General features: G+C 45.6%; 1 protein-coding gene across 2 annotated transcripts in view; it reads right to left on the bottom strand.

Moving 5' to 3' along the window:
• BBS2 (Bardet-Biedl syndrome 2) overlaps positions 1-5,627 on the bottom strand; it is a 31,125-nt gene extending 25,498 nt beyond the window's left edge. Inside the window, exons 1-2 of one of the 2 annotated variants that reach the window (XM_049104199.1) lie at positions 5,354-5,627; positions 486-713 (exon numbers count right to left, since the gene is read on the bottom strand). In XM_049104199.1, coding sequence (XP_048960156.1) covers positions 486-713; positions 5,354-5,470 — 345 coding nt within the window. In that variant the 5' untranslated portion in view covers positions 5,471-5,627. The remainder of the gene's footprint in view (positions 1-485; positions 714-5,353) is intronic. The other variant, XM_025447134.3, reaches the window with a different exon arrangement.
• Between the last annotated feature and the right edge of the window lie 11,658 nt (positions 5,628-17,285).

The following is a 17,285-nucleotide window of genomic DNA, read 5'->3' as shown; positions in this document are numbered from 1 at the left end:
CCAGGCTGCCCTAGATGGAGAAATTATGAGTATTTTTTTCTGTTTTTGCTTCCCTATCTTTTACATAATGAGTATGAATAACTTGGGTAAAAAGCTGCAGTAGCCTGCAGACAGCAGAGCACAGTAATTGCTTCTCCTATAAACTACTACACTAAACTTTAATGCAAAGCTACCAGGAGATCTATTTCCTGGCTCTTGGCTGAATTCTCAACAGATCTTGACAGTTAGTGGTATCAGAGTACCATGGTATCCCATGTACCTCATGGGAGACAAGCTGGAGTGGCACCAAGTGGTTACCAACCATCATAAAACAAGTAAGTGTCAAGCAGAATGCAGATGCAAATGGAAAAATATCTGTGTTGTTTACATTACAAGAGCCATACAATAAGCAAACCAAAATAAATGTCTGATCTCTTTCAAGCATAAAATACCAATGGACATTAGTGAGTAATGGAAATGCTACAGTTATAAAGGGGCATACTTGCCTCTCTGTAGAATAAATCTGAGTTATTGTAGACATCATAAGCCAGAAGGTTAGTCTGAGTCCCCACTAAAAGAGCATCATAGCCGAGTTCAGGGTTCAGTACTCCTGCAGTCAGGCAGCTGACTGCCTGGTTAATGTTGAGAAGTGAAACATCAGATTCCAGGGGGCTCTGGAAGACCCTGGAGGCACTGAAATGCTGGCTCCGGGTATGAGGATTATGAATAAAAACCTAAAACAGAAACAGTTAGTTACATCCCCTAAAAATACCAAAAATGTAAAATTAACATATATTTTTTTAAAAGACTTGAGGTATTAACAGATATCAACACTAACAAGAGGTCACTTTAATCACCTACAAAACTTGAAACTCTTACACAGTTCTGTGTATGCTAGCTTTCAATCACTATGAATTGTGGAAACCCAGTGGTTCTTAGTCTTCTCAAGAACGAGGTAATGAACAACATGTAGTTGTTGCTCACCAGGGCAGCTTATATACTACCCACCAGCAGAATGTCAAAGCCCTCTTACAAACTAGCCTCTTCTCGATCAACCTTTGGGAAGCGCTACCAGCTACGATGTGATTACTACGTACTAAGAAGATGATGTAACATACAGTAATAAACATTTCCTTTAGCATCTTTCATCCAAGCACCTAATACATTTACTTCCCAACCCTTAAAACTGGTTGTTTTAGGGGCACCTGGCTGGCTCATTTGAAAGAGCATGTGACTCTTGATCTAGGGGTTGTAAATTCGAGCCCCACGTTGGGTGTAGAGCTTACTGAAATAAATGAAACTTAAAAAAAAAAAAAAAACTGGTTGTTTTAAGGGTTAAAACTGATAGTTTTAAAGTCCGGTAGTTTGTAGATCTGTTTTACAAACTTAAACTGAGTCACGCGATCAAAGTTTTTCACGGTTTCATGGTCTATACTAGTAAGACAGAATTAAATAATTAGTCCAAAGTCAATTAATTTTGCAGTTTCAACTACTGTAGACAGAATTACACCAGACTGGTATCTTTGTGAGGTAGGAGGATGTTAGATATTAAAATGGCTTGTATGGGGATCCCTGGGTGGCTCAGCGGTTTGGCGCCTGCCTTTGGTCCAGGGCACGATCCTGGAGTCCGGGGATCGGGTCCCCCGTCGGGCTCCTGGCATGGAGCCTGCTTCTCATTCCTCCTGTGTCTCTCCTCTCTCTCTCTCTCTCTCTCTCTCTCTCTCATAAATAAATAAATAAATAAATAAATAAATAAATAAATAAATAAATCTTTTTTAAAAATAAAAAGTAAAATAAATAAGATGGCTTGTAATAAATAAATTATAAAATAAAATAAAATAAAATAAAATAAAATAAAATAAAATAAAATAAATAAAATGGCTTGTAGCCCTCCAAAAGGGCACAGTACAAAAACAGACATGCAGTCTATCAATGGAATTAAAATTTCATTAGGGAAATCTTCACTATCTAAAAAAAGCTCCAAGATGACAACATGAAGAAAAAAAGGGTGGGAAGCACCGCACTAGAGACCCCTTAAGCCTCTTGCAGTTTTAAAATTCACGAATTTTAAATAAGTATTTCATCCCTTCAATAAAAATCCAAAGAGGATTAGTTTTAAGTTATTACCTGCCTATTCAACAACAAATAATTTTCAAAGGAATTGATTAGAAATATACAGAAAAGGTACATAGCTATGGAATATCGTGTTAACGGCCTCATTTGTGCAATAGTTTAACAACATGCTTTCTAAACATTACTACATTTGATTCTCACAACAAGCCCTGGTTTACAGATGAGGTCAGAAGGGTCAAGGCCCTTTCCCAAGGTCTGGTGACTAATGAGTGACAGGGCTAAGACCTGATGCCTGGTGTCTGGTTCCAGACCCTACACTCTAGCCACCGTGCCTTACTTCCTTTTATCAACTGTTCAGAACAAAAGAATTCTTTTGGAGTCTTCCAGTAATTAGGCTGAGGGAAAACAGGAGTGGAAATCACTTACGGACTTCATATTCGCTGCTATTGGAATGGAAAAAGTTTGGGGTTTGTGACCAAGAGCAGCAAGACTCCCAGGAGCAGACTTCTCCCTCTTTCCCTTCATGCTGTTCTCTGAGTCTCCAGGAGACCTACCTGTCCCTCGGGCATGGAAAAAACCAAGTTCAGTCACGCAACAAATGGATCACTCCCCGTGCCTTCAGCCGAAGGGACTGGCTATAGTTCACGCAACATTTGTTCTAGCTGCTAACAATAGAATTTCAACCGGTCCCCTCAAGCCCATGATGAGAAGAAAAATGTCGTCAGAGGAAATCAGTAACATTCATCATGCAAGAAATATCCTTGCTCAAAACAAATAAAATCCTTGCTCAGGCTCAGAGACCAGATGCCAGTAAGTCAAGGTTCACGTTCTCAACAGAATCCCACTTAAAATGACAAAATCCTATTTCTAGAGACCTGGGCTCCAATGGTCAAAGAGGGCTTTAGCCTTACCTGGAATATTTAATTATTATTATTTTGTTGTTAATTATTTTTAAAGGAGAATATATTCCTGTATTACCTGGATCACAGAATATTACCATTTTTTAAAGTCTCAATATAAAATATCAGGTTACAACTTACCAGATTTGTTTAAAGTTCTAAACAAAAATACAATTACACAGGTCACAGGACTTTCTCTCTATATCACTTTTCCAACTCCAGAAACAGACCTAGACTCAGTGTCCCTCCTTCCATTCTGGATCATGTTCTCATTCAAGGGCTTCCACAGAAACCTCCGCCCAATCTTCCTGCTTCTCCTACACTCACCTCCCTGCATCTCTGCTGCAGTACCAGCGAGTTACCCTTTATCTAAAACATCAGTCAAACCGCATCACTGGAAAACAATGGTCTTTATATGGCTTACAGGCCCTATATGATCTGGCCCCTGGCTACCTCACTGCTTCCTTCATTCCATTCCAGCCCCAGCAGCTCATGTTCCTGAAACACACCAAGCATATTTCCACCTCAAGGCCTTTGCACTTGCTCATCCCTCTGCCTGGAGAGCACCTACCCCACATAACTGCAGGGCTTGTGTCCTCCTTTTCCTCAAATCTCTGATCTACAGTTATCTTATCAGAGGCCTATGGATCACCCTATCTAAAATAGCCATCTCCCATCATTTTCATCCCCTTACTATTTTTCCCCCTAGGGAGACATTATCCATGTGTTATTTATATGTATTTACAAATATACTTTAATATATATTAAAATTATACACACACACATCTATTTTTCTCCCCCCTTGGGTCTGGCTCCCCTTCTCAAATGTAAACTCCAAATGGGTGAGACTTGTCTCAGCCTTGCAACTACAAAGTTAAGAACAGTGCTCAGTAGTAGCAAGCCCTTAACAAGTAAGGTGTGGAGCCAATATCCACAGGACATTTTCAGCCCATTTTTTTTAGCTGTTATGCACCCACAGAACCAATATGATTTTTTTTTGTCATCTGCAGTACCTCTTGACAATAACCAATATTATTTTATACCAGGCCCTGTGCTATGGGGCTCTACTCATTACTTTCTACTTATGTATCCCAAGGCATATCATCTAACATACAGCATGGGTAGAAGTATCTTGAAAGCTATAAAACATTCTATAAACACTAGCTTATTAAACCCAGCCTGAGTCAAGAACAGGTACTTTACCTTCATTTCCACCACCTTCTAGGTGAACCACCTCAAGTATTACCCTGAACCTACCTCTCTGAACTGTTATTCTAGTCAGTAGAATGGGAGTAACAAAAAAATAACAACTAACAACTAGCGACTTATATGCTTCCATTTCCCATATGCCAAGCCCTTTATATGTATTAATTTACTTAGTTCTCATAAAAACCCAATGTGGCAGATACTATTATTAAGTACTTTGCCCAAGGTCATGAAATTAGTAGGTACTGGAGCCAGGATCACCACACTTGTGCTATGCTGCTGCCCTGGGCACTGTAGCAAGGATGCTGAGATAATTCGTGTAATGAAGCTTTGTACCTGTCAAAAGTTATTACACTTGGTGTCACGGTATTCCATGTATCTTGGTGATGCTTCCATCAGCACACAATGCCTAGATATGCCTTGTCTGCTGGATTATAAGATTTGTCAAAGCAGGGATTTCAGCATTATCTCTGAATCCCCAACATCTAGCACAAAGGAGTATTCAGCAAGTCTCCTGAATGTTAAATGACCATGTCTTTTTCATCTCTGTGATTCCTACACCTTGCCCAGCACCTGGCACATAGTAAGCACCTCACAGGTACTTAGTGTATAAATTATAGGAAAAGATGTAAATGTACATGGATAAACATCAAATGAAATCTGAATCATTTAATATAAGGGTTTTTGCATTTTCCTCCTTTTTTTTTTCCTCGAGAGGCAATATGAAATAGTGGAAGGAGCTCCAGAGTGACAGGCAGAGACCCCGGGCTCAAACCTAGGGCTCGCTACCCCTCCTAAACCTGACCAAGCCCCTTCCCTCCTGGGACGTTTCTTCCCTGAGCTCCCTATTGCACAGGAGCTCCAACGCTGTCCAGGTGCCTGAAGACAAGTAAAGTCAACTGCTCGGAAAGGCCCTTCAGGCGAGACCCCAATATTCCTCGTTCCTCTGCGCAGACGGAGAACTACAGACGACCCACCGGTTGCCCGGCAACCGTGGCTTGCGGGGGGGGAGGGGGGGCGGCGGAGGGGGCGGGGCCGGGCCGGGAGGGGGCGGGGCCGGGCCGGGAGGGGGCGGGGCCGGGCCGGGAGGGGGCGGGGCCGGGCGGCGCGGCGGGGGGGGTGGGGCGCGGCCCGCGGAGATCCCGGGGACGGAGGGCCCCGGGCGGCCCCGGGCTCCGTGCGGCGGGAGCGGTTACCTTGCCCGCTTGGGTGGCGGCTGCCAGGCACGGGTGAGTCCCGTCGTAGCGCCCTATGGCCACCATGCGGGGGCTGATTTTGTGGCGCAGTTTCAGGGTGAACACAGGCAGCAGCATGACGGCGGCGGCTCAGGGCAGGAGGGTGCGGGCTCCGGGGCCAGAGCACCGGCCTCCAGCGGCTTCAGGCGCGGAGCGACCGGCGCGGGAGGGAGGAGGCCGGCGCCCGGCTCTCCGCGCCCCGCTCTCCGCGCCCCGCTCTCCGCGCCCCGCTCTCCGCGCCCCGCTCTCCGCGCCCGCCGCCCCCGCTCTCCGCGGCCGCCGCGCCCGTCCTCCGGCCGCGCAGGCTCCGCCCCCCGTGCGCGGCTGCGTGGTCGTCCCGGCGCCGGCCGAGCCCCGAGGCGCCTCCCTCCCTCGGGCGGGGACCCGGCCGCGGCGGGTTGCGCTGCGCGAACGCGAGGGAGCGGGGGCCTCGGGGCCTCCTGCCGCCCCCCCAAGCTGCGCCCCTGCAGCGCCCAAGCGTCCCTGGTTGAGGAACCGAGTCGCGAATGCCCGCCGGGCTTCCGATTTAGCTGTGAGTCGGGGCAAACCACGGTGGGTCCCTGCGCTGAGTGCCCCGATTCTTTCCGAATAAATGAATGAAAATCAGGCTTTAGACTTTCATGTTTAAAGAACCCAGAGTCCCCTTGTACAATTCCCTGCATATTTTTACATGAAAATATACAAAATGGGAAAGTCGCAAAACGTCTCACATTCATGCAAATACGCAGTGTGTCAGGCACTGTTGTAGACAGCGGAAGTACAGCAGTAGACACACGAGTTCACTGCTCCCCTGGAGCTCTGCTGCTGCCGACCCACTAGTCACGAGAGACCGGCACTGAACCAGAAACACATGCAGTAGGTCATTTGGTGATGAGGACTATAAAGCAGGGAGGAGGGGTAGAGAGTTGGAGGGAGTGCAGTACTACGTAGGGAAGAGACCTCACTGACAAGTGACGTTAGGTAAGGACCTGAAAGTGAGGGAGCCAGCCTTGAGGAAGAGTAATTCGAGCAGGTGCAAAGGCCCTGAGCGCTCCCTCTGGCTGCCTTCCGGAAACAGGCATTCAGAAGTGAGGGATGAGGTGAAGTAGGAACCAACACAGGCGACTGGGAAGGAGCAGCCACTGAGGAAGTAGGACAAGGACCATAGTGCTCTGGAAGCCAAGTGGAGACAAAGAGAAGGAAAATAACTGTGTCAGATGCTATAGGTAGATCTTGAAAGATGAGTTCTAGGATATTCTTATTACTTGGATTATGTAATCACAGCTATACAAATGAGCATCTTTTTTTAAGATTTTATTTATTTGAAAAAAAAAAGATTTTATTTATTTGAGAGAAAGGGAGCATGAGCAGGGTGAGAGGCAGAGGGAGAAGCAGGCTCTCTGCTGAGTAAGGAACCTGACGTGGGGCTCGATTCCAGGACTCTGGGATCATGACCTGAGCCAAAGGCAGATGCCTAACTGACTAAGCCACCCAGGCACCCTGAGGATCTTTCTTAAAGCCTACTGCTGTGTCTGTGACTGGGCGTAACCTCCTTTGGAGATCATGTCAAAAGACCAAATTTGAGGGCTGTGATGGAGTGTAAGGCCTGAGACAATGGCCCTCTTTACCCCCTCTGATGGGCCTTGCCTCTGAATTCCCCCAGCCCCTTTCTGCCCCACCACATCCTCTGTCACCCATTGAGACCCCACAGTTCATAGCAGTTCCCTGACCAGCCTCATAGTAGAACTTGCCCTGGATTTGTCCCCCTGCCTTCCTCCATCAGAACTTAATTTGTTTTGTGAAGTATCCTTCCCCTCCGCCCCAGACTCTACTTCCACAGAGTTGTCAGCAAACGGAATCCACTCCCCTTTGCTAATAGCTGATCTCAGCTTGATAGGCCACCTTTCTCAGGAACAGCTTGAAAGGAATGAATATCTAATAGAGATCATTTTGGGCGGTCAGTTTTCGGACAATCTCCATATGCCAGGCAGTATTCAAGGGTCCACGAAAACAGTGGTGAACAAGAAAGATATAATTGGTGCCCCTATGGAGTTTTTACAACCTAGAGGAGGTAAGGAGCAACAGACATTACACACGAAAGCAAATAAGATCAATTTTATCTGGTCATAAGACTGATGTGCTGGATGGGGCTCAGAGAAAGGCTCTTGGAAGAAATTCGCCTAAGATCTTTATGACAAGAAAGCAGCAGGCATTAGAAGATGTGGGGGGAGGGCTTTCCAGGCAGGGGTAATAATAAAGGAAAAGGCCCAGGTTGGACATGTTTGAAGATCAGAAAGAAGACAAGGTGGCTGGAACCTAGTGAGTGAGAAAGAAGTCACATCACCTTGGGCTATGAGCCACACCAAGGAGCTTGGATTTTACTCTTTAGCAGGCAGACAAGTCCATGGCCTACTGGATTTCCATGTAAGGCTGGCCTTGGCCTCCATCCACCAGCAGAGCTTCATTCACTTTATGTGCTGCGTTGGAGGCCTCTGCCTTTATAGTTTCTCTTCCTAACAGGACATTACAATTAGTAGCAACAGCAGCAGAATCACTAACATTTCATTTTCTTCATGCCATCATTTCTAAGTACTTCATGTGAATCAGTTCACCTAATCCTATAATAACCCTATCAGGCAGGTACTATTGTTAGCCCATTTTACAGATGGCAAAGCTTTTCCACTGTCACCTCCTCCCTTCATGACTCTTTGCTGGCTCCCCAATTTCAACTAAAGAGAGTCCAAGCACTTTGACAGCTTCTGGAAATCAGCTTCTAAACACCATTGGCCTCTGCAAGCCTCCTCTTCTGTCGCTTCTGGCCTCAAACTCGATCCCTTCATGGATGCTATCTCTACCTTCCCTGCCTTTGCTCACATTGGCCCTCTGCCTAGAATGTCCTTTCCTCCCTTCATAACAGGTTGGACATCACCGCTCCAGTTGGTCATGTCTGCTACCACATTTAAGAGGTAGCCACCCTTTCATGGGTCCCCTGGAAATCACATCATTTGCCATATTGGGGCTGTTTGAGTCTTTGGATCACAATCCTTTTTTGGGGGGGGATCACAATCCTAGTTAGGATCAGCAAGGATCTCCAGAAGGTTAGATAATCCCCATCCTCTTTGACAAACACTGATCAGAACAAGGGACTTGGGGAGGCTCTCCTCTAAGGAGAAAGGAACAACAGCTAGAAGAGGCTGGCCCAGAGATGACTCTCCCTCTACCAACAGTCCACAAGTCTTCTCTACCTCTCATGACCCCCCAGGAATCACTGGTTCTTCAGAGGGAACATCTGTCATCTTCACATCAGTGAAACCTGGGGCTTCTGAGGACCCAGGACTGTGGGAAGTTGCTGATGGGCTCTAGACTGGCAGCACTACATAGTGGGTGAGCCCACAAGTCTCAAAGTTTGAAGACCTGAGTTCCAGATTCCTCTTCCATCAGTCACTCCCTGAGACTCAGGCCCATCATTTTATCCTAACGCTCATATTTATTGAGAGCCTTCTCTCTGCCAGCCACTTGACACACACTCACTTAACCCTCACAGCCACCCTCTGAGGCAGATTCTATCATCATCCCCATTCTTGTAAGATAATGGAAACTGAGTCACAGGAGGTTTTATAACCCAAGGTCACATGGCTGGTAAGTGGCAGAACCAGAATGGCAAACCCAGGTGGTCTGGCTCCAGGGCTTGAGCTACTAACCACTGCACCTACTGTACTGTCTGTCTCCTGCAGTAAACTTCCTGAGTGCCAGCATCTTCTAGAAAAGAGAAATATCTGGAGTACTACTTCTGGGGAGTGTCGTGATAATTATACAAACTAATATAAGTAAAACAATGTCCTGCCTTAATAAGGGTTCCCATAAACGGTTATTATGATTATTATGGGCTTTTTATATTAAGCCTGCCTTTGACTTGTTAGGGTTGTTATAATAAATGTGTAATAAATGTGATGTCCTTTTTTTTTTTTTTTTTTTTTTTCTTAAGCAAGTAACATTATTTCCAGTTCCTTTCAGCCCTGGGGGAGGGGAAGCGGGGAACCCAACTAGCTAGACCAGGTGTGGTGGGAACTAGGTGAGACCTGTCTTGGAATGCTGACTTCTCTGTCCCCTCCCCCGCCCCCCAAGTCCTCACCTCGCTATGTGAAGCAGCCCCACTAGAGGGTGTGCAGGTGTAAAGAACAGAGATTCATGTACCTTGGGACTCCGGAAAACAGGCCTGGAGGAGGGGTGTGCCTGGTGAGAGGGCCTCTCGGGACAGAAGGCCTCCAACTGTCGGTCATGGGGTTGCCTTCTGGAGAGTGGCCTGGGGCAGGAGGCCAACTGGAGGAGGACTTGTGACTTTTCTTTTGTGCACTGTGATGTTTGTTGTTTTCACAGCAAGCTTGTACTTTTGTATTAAACACACACACACACACACACACACACACACACACACACGCTTTAACATAAAGTAGTGTGAGGGGCACCTGTGTGGCTTAGTCAGTTTGGCGTCTGCCTTCGGCTCAGAATATGATCTCAGGGTCCTAGGATCAAGCCCCAGATCGAGCTCCCTGTTCAGCAGGGAGTCTGCTTCTCCTTCTCTTTCTGCCTCCCACCTGCCACCCCCCGCCCCAGTTTGTGCTCTCTCTCTCTCTCAAATAAATAAATAAATAAATAAATAAATAAATCTCTTAAAAACTAAAATAGTGTGCAAGTGGAGGATGTCTATGGATTGTAGAGATGCAGATCTATAGCCCCTCCCCACTCCTTTTCCCCAGAACCTGCCTGTACAGGACCCCAGTCCAAGGGCACCTGGGTGGCTCAGTGGTTGAGCATCTGCCTTTGGCTCAGGGCGTGATCCTGGGGTCCCGGGATCGAGTGCCACATCCGGCTCCCTGCGAGGAGCCTGCTTCTTCCTCTGCCTATGTCTCTGCTCCTCTCTGTGTGTCTCTTGTGAATAAATAAATAAAATCTTTAAAATAACCTCAACATACTACATTTTAAATAATTTTCTTGTATGTAAATTATGCATCTAGGAAGTAGGTTTTTTTTAAAAAATTTTAATCTAAATTTAAATTTAAAAGATTTTTAAATAGGGCAGCCCAGGTGGTTCAGCGGTTTAGTGCCGCCTTCAGCCCAGGGTGCGGTCCTGGAGACCCAGAATCAGGTCCCACATCAGGCTCCCTGCATGGAATGGAGCCTGCTTCTTCCTCTACCTGTGTCTCTGCCTCTCTCTCTCTCTCTCTCTCTCTCTCTCTCTCTCTCTGTGTCTCTCATGAAAAAATAAATAAAATCTTTTAAAAAAAAGATTTTTAAATCACTCCCATACATTAAGTCTTTCAATGACTTCCCATTACACGTTAAATAAAACCTAAAATCCTAAGTTGGTCTACAGAGCTCTGGTGTCTGTGAACCATCCCAACACACCAAGTGTGGCCTCACCTCAGGACCTTTGCACTTATAGTTCCCTCCACCTGGGATGCACTGCCCCCAGATTTTATCAAGTCTGGCTCCTGCATGTCAGTTAGGTCTCAACTCAATACCTCTCTCCTCAGAGAGGCCTGCCCCATGCCCCAGCTCTCTTTCTCTCTTTCTTTCTCCCTCATTCTCTCTCTCTGTCTCTCCCTATCTGCTCCATTTTCTTCAAAGCATTTATCTCTTTCTGAGAATATCTTATTTATTTCTTTACTAGTTTTTTGTCTGGCTGTCTATGTACAAATACAAGCTCTACAGGTGTCTTGGCCACTTCTGATAGAGAAGCCCAATAACTAGAAATTCCCCCCACCACCATCTGAAGAGAAAGAACAGGTAGAAGTCAGGCAGGTTAAAGCAATAATATGACTTTATCCCTAGTAAGAATTAATCATGGAGAATGTGACTTCTATTTGCTAAAAAAGTGAACTTCCTCATCCTGAATACCTGAATCAGAGATTTGTCCATCTCTGGAGAACCACAGGCCAAATCCTGGGTCAGGCTCCTTTCTTTTTTTTTTTTTTTTTTTTAAGATTTTTATTTATTTATTCATGAGAAACACAGAGAGAGAGAGACAGAGACACAGGCAGAGGGAGAAGCAGGCTCCACGCAGGGAGCCCGATGTGGGACTCGATCCCCTGACCCCAGGATCATGCCCTAAGTGAAAGGCAGATGCTCAACCGCTGAGCCACCCAGGTGTCCCAAGCTCCTTTCATCACATGTTAAGGAGTCAAGCAGGCCGGCTCTCTGGAGGAAGCTGAGATGCCAGCTCAGGAATCAGAGCCAAGCAGCAGAGGCAAAAGACACCAGGACTTCCATGTAATATTCTTGCTCTATCTACAAGAAACATCCCAGCCTAACATCATCCAAGCATCCTCAACAATTCCTGGCACGTAGTGGGTGCTCTTTAAATATCTGATGAATGAATGATGGCCTAATTCAAATAAATAAATATTACATTGTACATACTTGTTTGGCAGGACCTACTACAGCACCTCATAGTCTTTTCCACCTGGAAGGCTCAGCCTCCAGATCTTGTCAAGCCTGGCTCCCACATGTCAATCAGATCTCAGCTCAATGCCCCCCACCCCACCCAGAGAGGGACTCTCTCTCATTACCCTGCTTTATGTCTCCCATCCTATGGTATTGGCCTACACAACTTCTCCCCACTGAAAAATTCAAAATAGATTGTATGGTTTTGTACCAATAAGCACCATATTTTGCACCATGACACCCACAAGACCATACTTGAGATTCTGCACATGATTCTAAATATGATTCTGGGTAAGCCAGAGACTCCCCAAGAGAAGGGAAGCCATGGGGCATTGACTAGCATTTGCACACAAATGAGGACCAGGACTTCATATTTTTAATACATAAACAACAATAAAGCAATGCTGTGTATCACGTCTTCAGTTTTGTAAAGACCTATTCCATAAGTTATATTTAAGGACTCTTTAGGAAAGTAAGATTTTGTCTAACAGGATTCAAATATAACAATAGCCTTGCCAAAAAATTCACTCAAAAAAAAAAAAACATTTCAATGAATTTTTGTTGATGTTCTTTCCAACATTCTCTGGTTTGAAGCATAAGCATCTGATTCTGAAATACCCTTCTAACTTAAGTAAATTATGATTTTTTAAAATCTACTAATCTACTCTCTAACCTTTTTGCTGTCGTGACTGATGGAAAACTCCTTCTGCTTTCATCTCTACCTGCCAAGCCCACAATGGTAAATGGTACAGATCGGAAGGTGTGACCAGAACTGTGCTGACAGTAACAAGCCAGCTCTGCCAAGGCAACGAGGACCGGGAGGCTTCAAATGATTTTGAATTTAGAAAAGGCCATGGCAGGATACAGTGAGCCCAGTACCCAGGGAGCAGAGGAACCAGCTCCTGACCCAGCCTGCCCCCCGGGTGCAGATCAAAGCTGATAGCTGGAGTCTGTTCCAGTTTCCAAGGAGTAAGCTGTTTATAGCCCCCTGGAGCCATACCTGGGTGTGGGCAGCATCAGACGCTGGCTGAAGCTTGACTCAGCTTTAGTAATTACCCATTTGGGTAGGAAGCCAACTGCTGGGGCATCTGCTCTGGAAGTATGAGTTTCCTACCTTGGTATAAATTCTTGTAGCTGAGAGCATGGTGCAGCTTTGCTGATCTGAGCACCATATCTTCAGGGGGCAGAGCAGGCTCAAGAAATTCCAAGTCTCATTTCTATGATCATGGCATTTCCCAGTAGGAAAGGGCAGAGAGATCACCAGCCTCAGCTTCTGACCATCCAGTCCTTGTTTGAGTACTTACTGTGCCCACAACTCACATGAAGGCCAGTATCTTTAAACACAATTCTCAGAAATCTCTTACTTATATTATTATATAAATGTTTATCTTATATATACATATCTTTTATATAAACTTACATAAGTAATCTCTTACTCATGATACTCTACTGAGCCATGTAGAGCTCAGAGCCTCTGTTGAAACAGACAGATTGCCTTCATGACTCTTCCCATGTCAGCTCTTTGGGTACTTGAGGATGTATCATCATGCTTCCATGGCTTCTTTATGCTAAAAGTCCCCAGGTGTACCCTTCAAGGCTTCCTTGGGATGTGAGAGCATACTTTACCATGAGTTCTTGCTTGAGGAGACTGCAGATGTGATATTATCTTGAACCCTACCTCCCTCCCAACACACACACAGAAGTACTTCCCTTCATCTGCTGAATTCTCCAGAAACAACGCCAGGAACCAAAGGTCAGGGCTATTTTTTTTTTTTTTTTTTTTTAAGAATAGACAAAAGCAAACTGCCTAAAATGCTTAGGCTGGACGGGTCCCTGCAGGACACAGAAGGCATGTTCAACTGGGATTGTGAAAACCTGAACCAAGGGACTATTTACAGAGGTATAGAAGCACTTGGGAAACCAACACAGGGCAAGGAGGCAACAGGGGAAGATGTAACCACCTGTGACAGACTGAATTGTGTCCCTCCTCCCCCAGAAAAGGATGTTAAAGTCTGAACCCCTAGAATCTCAGAATGTGACCTTATTTGGAGAGGGTTTTTGCCGAGATAATCAAGTTTTAAGAGAGGTCATTATGGTATCATAATCCATACAAATGGTGGCCTTATGAAAGGGGGAAATTTAGGGCACCTGGGTGGCTCATTCGGTTAAGCGGTTAAGCATCTGTCTTCAGTTCCTGTCACAATCTTAATCTCAAGGTCCTGAAATCGAGCCTTGAGTTGGGCTCCCTGTTCAGCAGGGAATCTGCCTCCTCCTCTGCCCCTCCCCTCTGCTCACGAGCTCTTTCTCTCCCCACACCAAATAAATAAATAAAAACTTTATTTAAAAAAAAGCAGGGGGGAATTTGAATATAGACTCAAAAGTGTAGATGAAGGCAGAGATCAGGGCAATGACTCTGAAGCCAAGGAATACCAAAGATGGCCACCAAACCCTCAGCAGTGAGAGAAGACCATGGAACAGATTCCCTCTCATGGCCCTCAGAAGGAACCAATCCTACAGAGACTTTAATGTCAGACCACTAGCCTCCAGGATTGTGAGAGAGTAAATTTCTGTTGTTTAAGCCACCAGTCTATGGTACATTGTATGGCGCCCTGGGAAACTGACACACCACTCCCTACCCTTCCCCAGGGAAGGGAGCTATGTTTCAGGAGCCCAATGAAGGGGCACCTGGCTGGAGCTGCATTCGTCGAGGTGGCAGCACAAGGAGGAAGCTGAGCAATCAAGACTCTCACCGTTCTCTCCTCCTGCCCTCCAGTCTCCTACATCACCTATGCCAGTGGAAGCCAGCAGGCAGGGGAGGTAGGAGTTGCAAACCAAGAATCTACCTGGAGGGGCATGTTGTCCACACTTCTTTTATGACCTATCTGTGTGGGTTTCTTGGCAGATCTGGCAGGAAGGGAGCTCAGAAAACCACATCCCAAAGAGGGGATGTGACAATGCAATCCATATAATGCAGATTCGATACTCCAATTCAACAATCTGATTCTTCAATCACTCACTCCTGCTGACTAGAGGGCTGCTGCCTGCTTCATCATTTCTGTCTTGTCCTTCCACTCATGCGCTCTAACCTCTTCAGAATGATGGCTTCTTGAAATATTTAATTTATTAATGAAGAGATAATACTTGGATAGCCTACCAAATTGAAAGATACAAAAGCATATATACAAAGATGTGAAGAAATTGGAACCTTCACGCACTGTTGGTGGGAATGCAAAATGGCGCCACCACTGTGGAAAACAGTATGAGGATGCCTCAAAAAACTAAGCAAAGGGTTACCATATGATCCAGAAATTCCACTTCTGAGGATACACCCAAGGAATTGAAATCAGAGACTCAAGCAGACATTTGTACAACAGTGTTAACACAGCATTATTCACGATAGTCAGAAAGTGATAATGACCCAAGTAGCTGTCAAGACATGAATGGATAAATCAAACAGAAGAATGAACAAATCAACAAAATTCATACCAGGGAATAATATTCAGCCATAAAAAGTAATGCCTCCATGCTTCCACGTGGAGGTAACTTGAAGATATTAAAGCCAAGTGAAATAAGCCAGACGCAAAAGGACAAATAATGTATGGTTCCACTTATATAAGGTACAGGAATAGGGAAATACATAGAGAGAGAGAGTAGAAGTTACCAAGGGTGGATGGGGGATGGAGGCAGAACAGGGAGTTATTGTTAAATTGGTGTAGTTTCTGTGTGGGATGAGGAGAAAGTTCTGGACATGGTGTGACAAGCAGTCAACACTGTGAATGTGCTTAATACTGCTGAATTGTTCACTTACAAATGGTTAAAAATGTAACATTTAAGTTATTTATATTTCATCACAGTACAAAAGAATATATATATATATATATGATTTCGTTTATTCATGAGAGACATAGGCACAGGGAGAAGCAGGCTCCCTGCAGGGAGCCCAATATAAGACTGGATCCCAGGATCCCAGGATCACGCCCTGAGCCGAAGGAAGATGCTCAACCGCTGAGCCACCCACACATCCCAAAGGAATATATATTTTTAAAGAATATACAATGAAAAGGAAGTCCCCCTCCCACTCCAGTCCTTGCCATAGGATCCCCTCCGTAGAGACCCTCCTGAGACCAGTTTCCTGGATCTTCTAAAGACGGCCCATGATCACATGAGTGGGTCCCTTCTTCCTCTGCATACCCTTCCCCCAGCTTTTATTCCCTCCACAGATAGTAGCACACTAGACGCATGGTTTTATATCTTGCTTCTTAACAATATGCTTTGGAGAGCAGCCTCGTTTTTCCGGTAAGGCCGCAGAGTGGTATTCTTGTACAAAGCCTTTCACGTAGAAAGTGTCAGGACCAACATTTGACATCAACATTGTATTTTAATGAAATAGAATACCTTAACTCCAAAGAACAAATCAGGAACGGTAGAATTACAGAAAACCTGCCAAGTGTGTGCATTCGTGAGGACAGGGTAGGGAATATAGTCTTTCAGCTCAGCTCAACATTTATGGAGGCCACACCGGGAGAAAGGTCCTTTGCTGAATGCTGATATAATAATAGCCAACAGCTATAAAGCTCTTACCATGTGGCAGCTACTGTTCTATGCACATTAACTTATTTAATCTTTGCAACAACCTTATGATGTAGGCGCTGTTACTAATCATTCCTGTTTTACAGATCGGTACTTCCAGGCATGAAGAGGTAAGTAGCTCGCCTAGGATCCCATAGCTAATTAATGATGGACTGGGGCTGCGCCCACAGAGTGGGGCTCTAGGGCCCTTGCTCTTGTACAGCACTGGTGCTGCCTCTTGGGCATGCACGCATTTACTGAATTTCACACCGGGCCCCGGGTTTCCTACTGAGAGAGGTATAATGATGCCTTACACATAAGCCCCATGCCCGATGAGTTAGCAGCCACAGCAGGGGCACAAGTCACCCTAATACAAGGCAGAGAACTGATCACAGTTAAAAGAGGAACAGATGGAATGTTCTGGAAGCTTGAGGAAAGATGATGAGGAATACCCAGTGGAGGAAGTGACTTCTGAGTGTGAAGGGAACCAACATTTATGGAGCAGCCACCCCACACCAGCCACTACCTCTGTTGAGTCCTCTTGGCAACCCTATTATCACCCCCATTTCACAGACCAAACAAACTTAAGCCCCCAGAGATGCATGAGAGTGGTGAAGCTGAGACCCTCTCCCAGGATCAGCTAGCACTCAGAGCCAGGGCCTCTCTCCACAGTGAGGTACCAGCAAGCTGTTCCCAAGACCAGTGACATCAGCCCTCCTCCGTTGGCATGTGTGGGATCTGTAGTCAACCTAATGTGAACCGTGGCCAATTAATAAATCAAAAGCACTTTGAAGATGATATTGCGCATATAAAGAGCCCGTTCCCACAGTTGCAGGCAGTGAGGCACGACAGGACGGTTTGGGGCTTGGGGCGAGGATTGTGGTGGTGACAGTGTCTCAGC

This window comes from Canis lupus, chromosome 2, assembly GCF_003254725.2.
Source record: "Canis lupus dingo isolate Sandy chromosome 2, ASM325472v2, whole genome shotgun sequence".
Lineage (NCBI taxonomy): Eukaryota > Metazoa > Chordata > Mammalia > Carnivora > Canidae > Canis > Canis lupus.
Note: the sequence above shows the minus strand (reverse complement) of the source record. Positions and strands in the feature narration are given on the sequence as shown.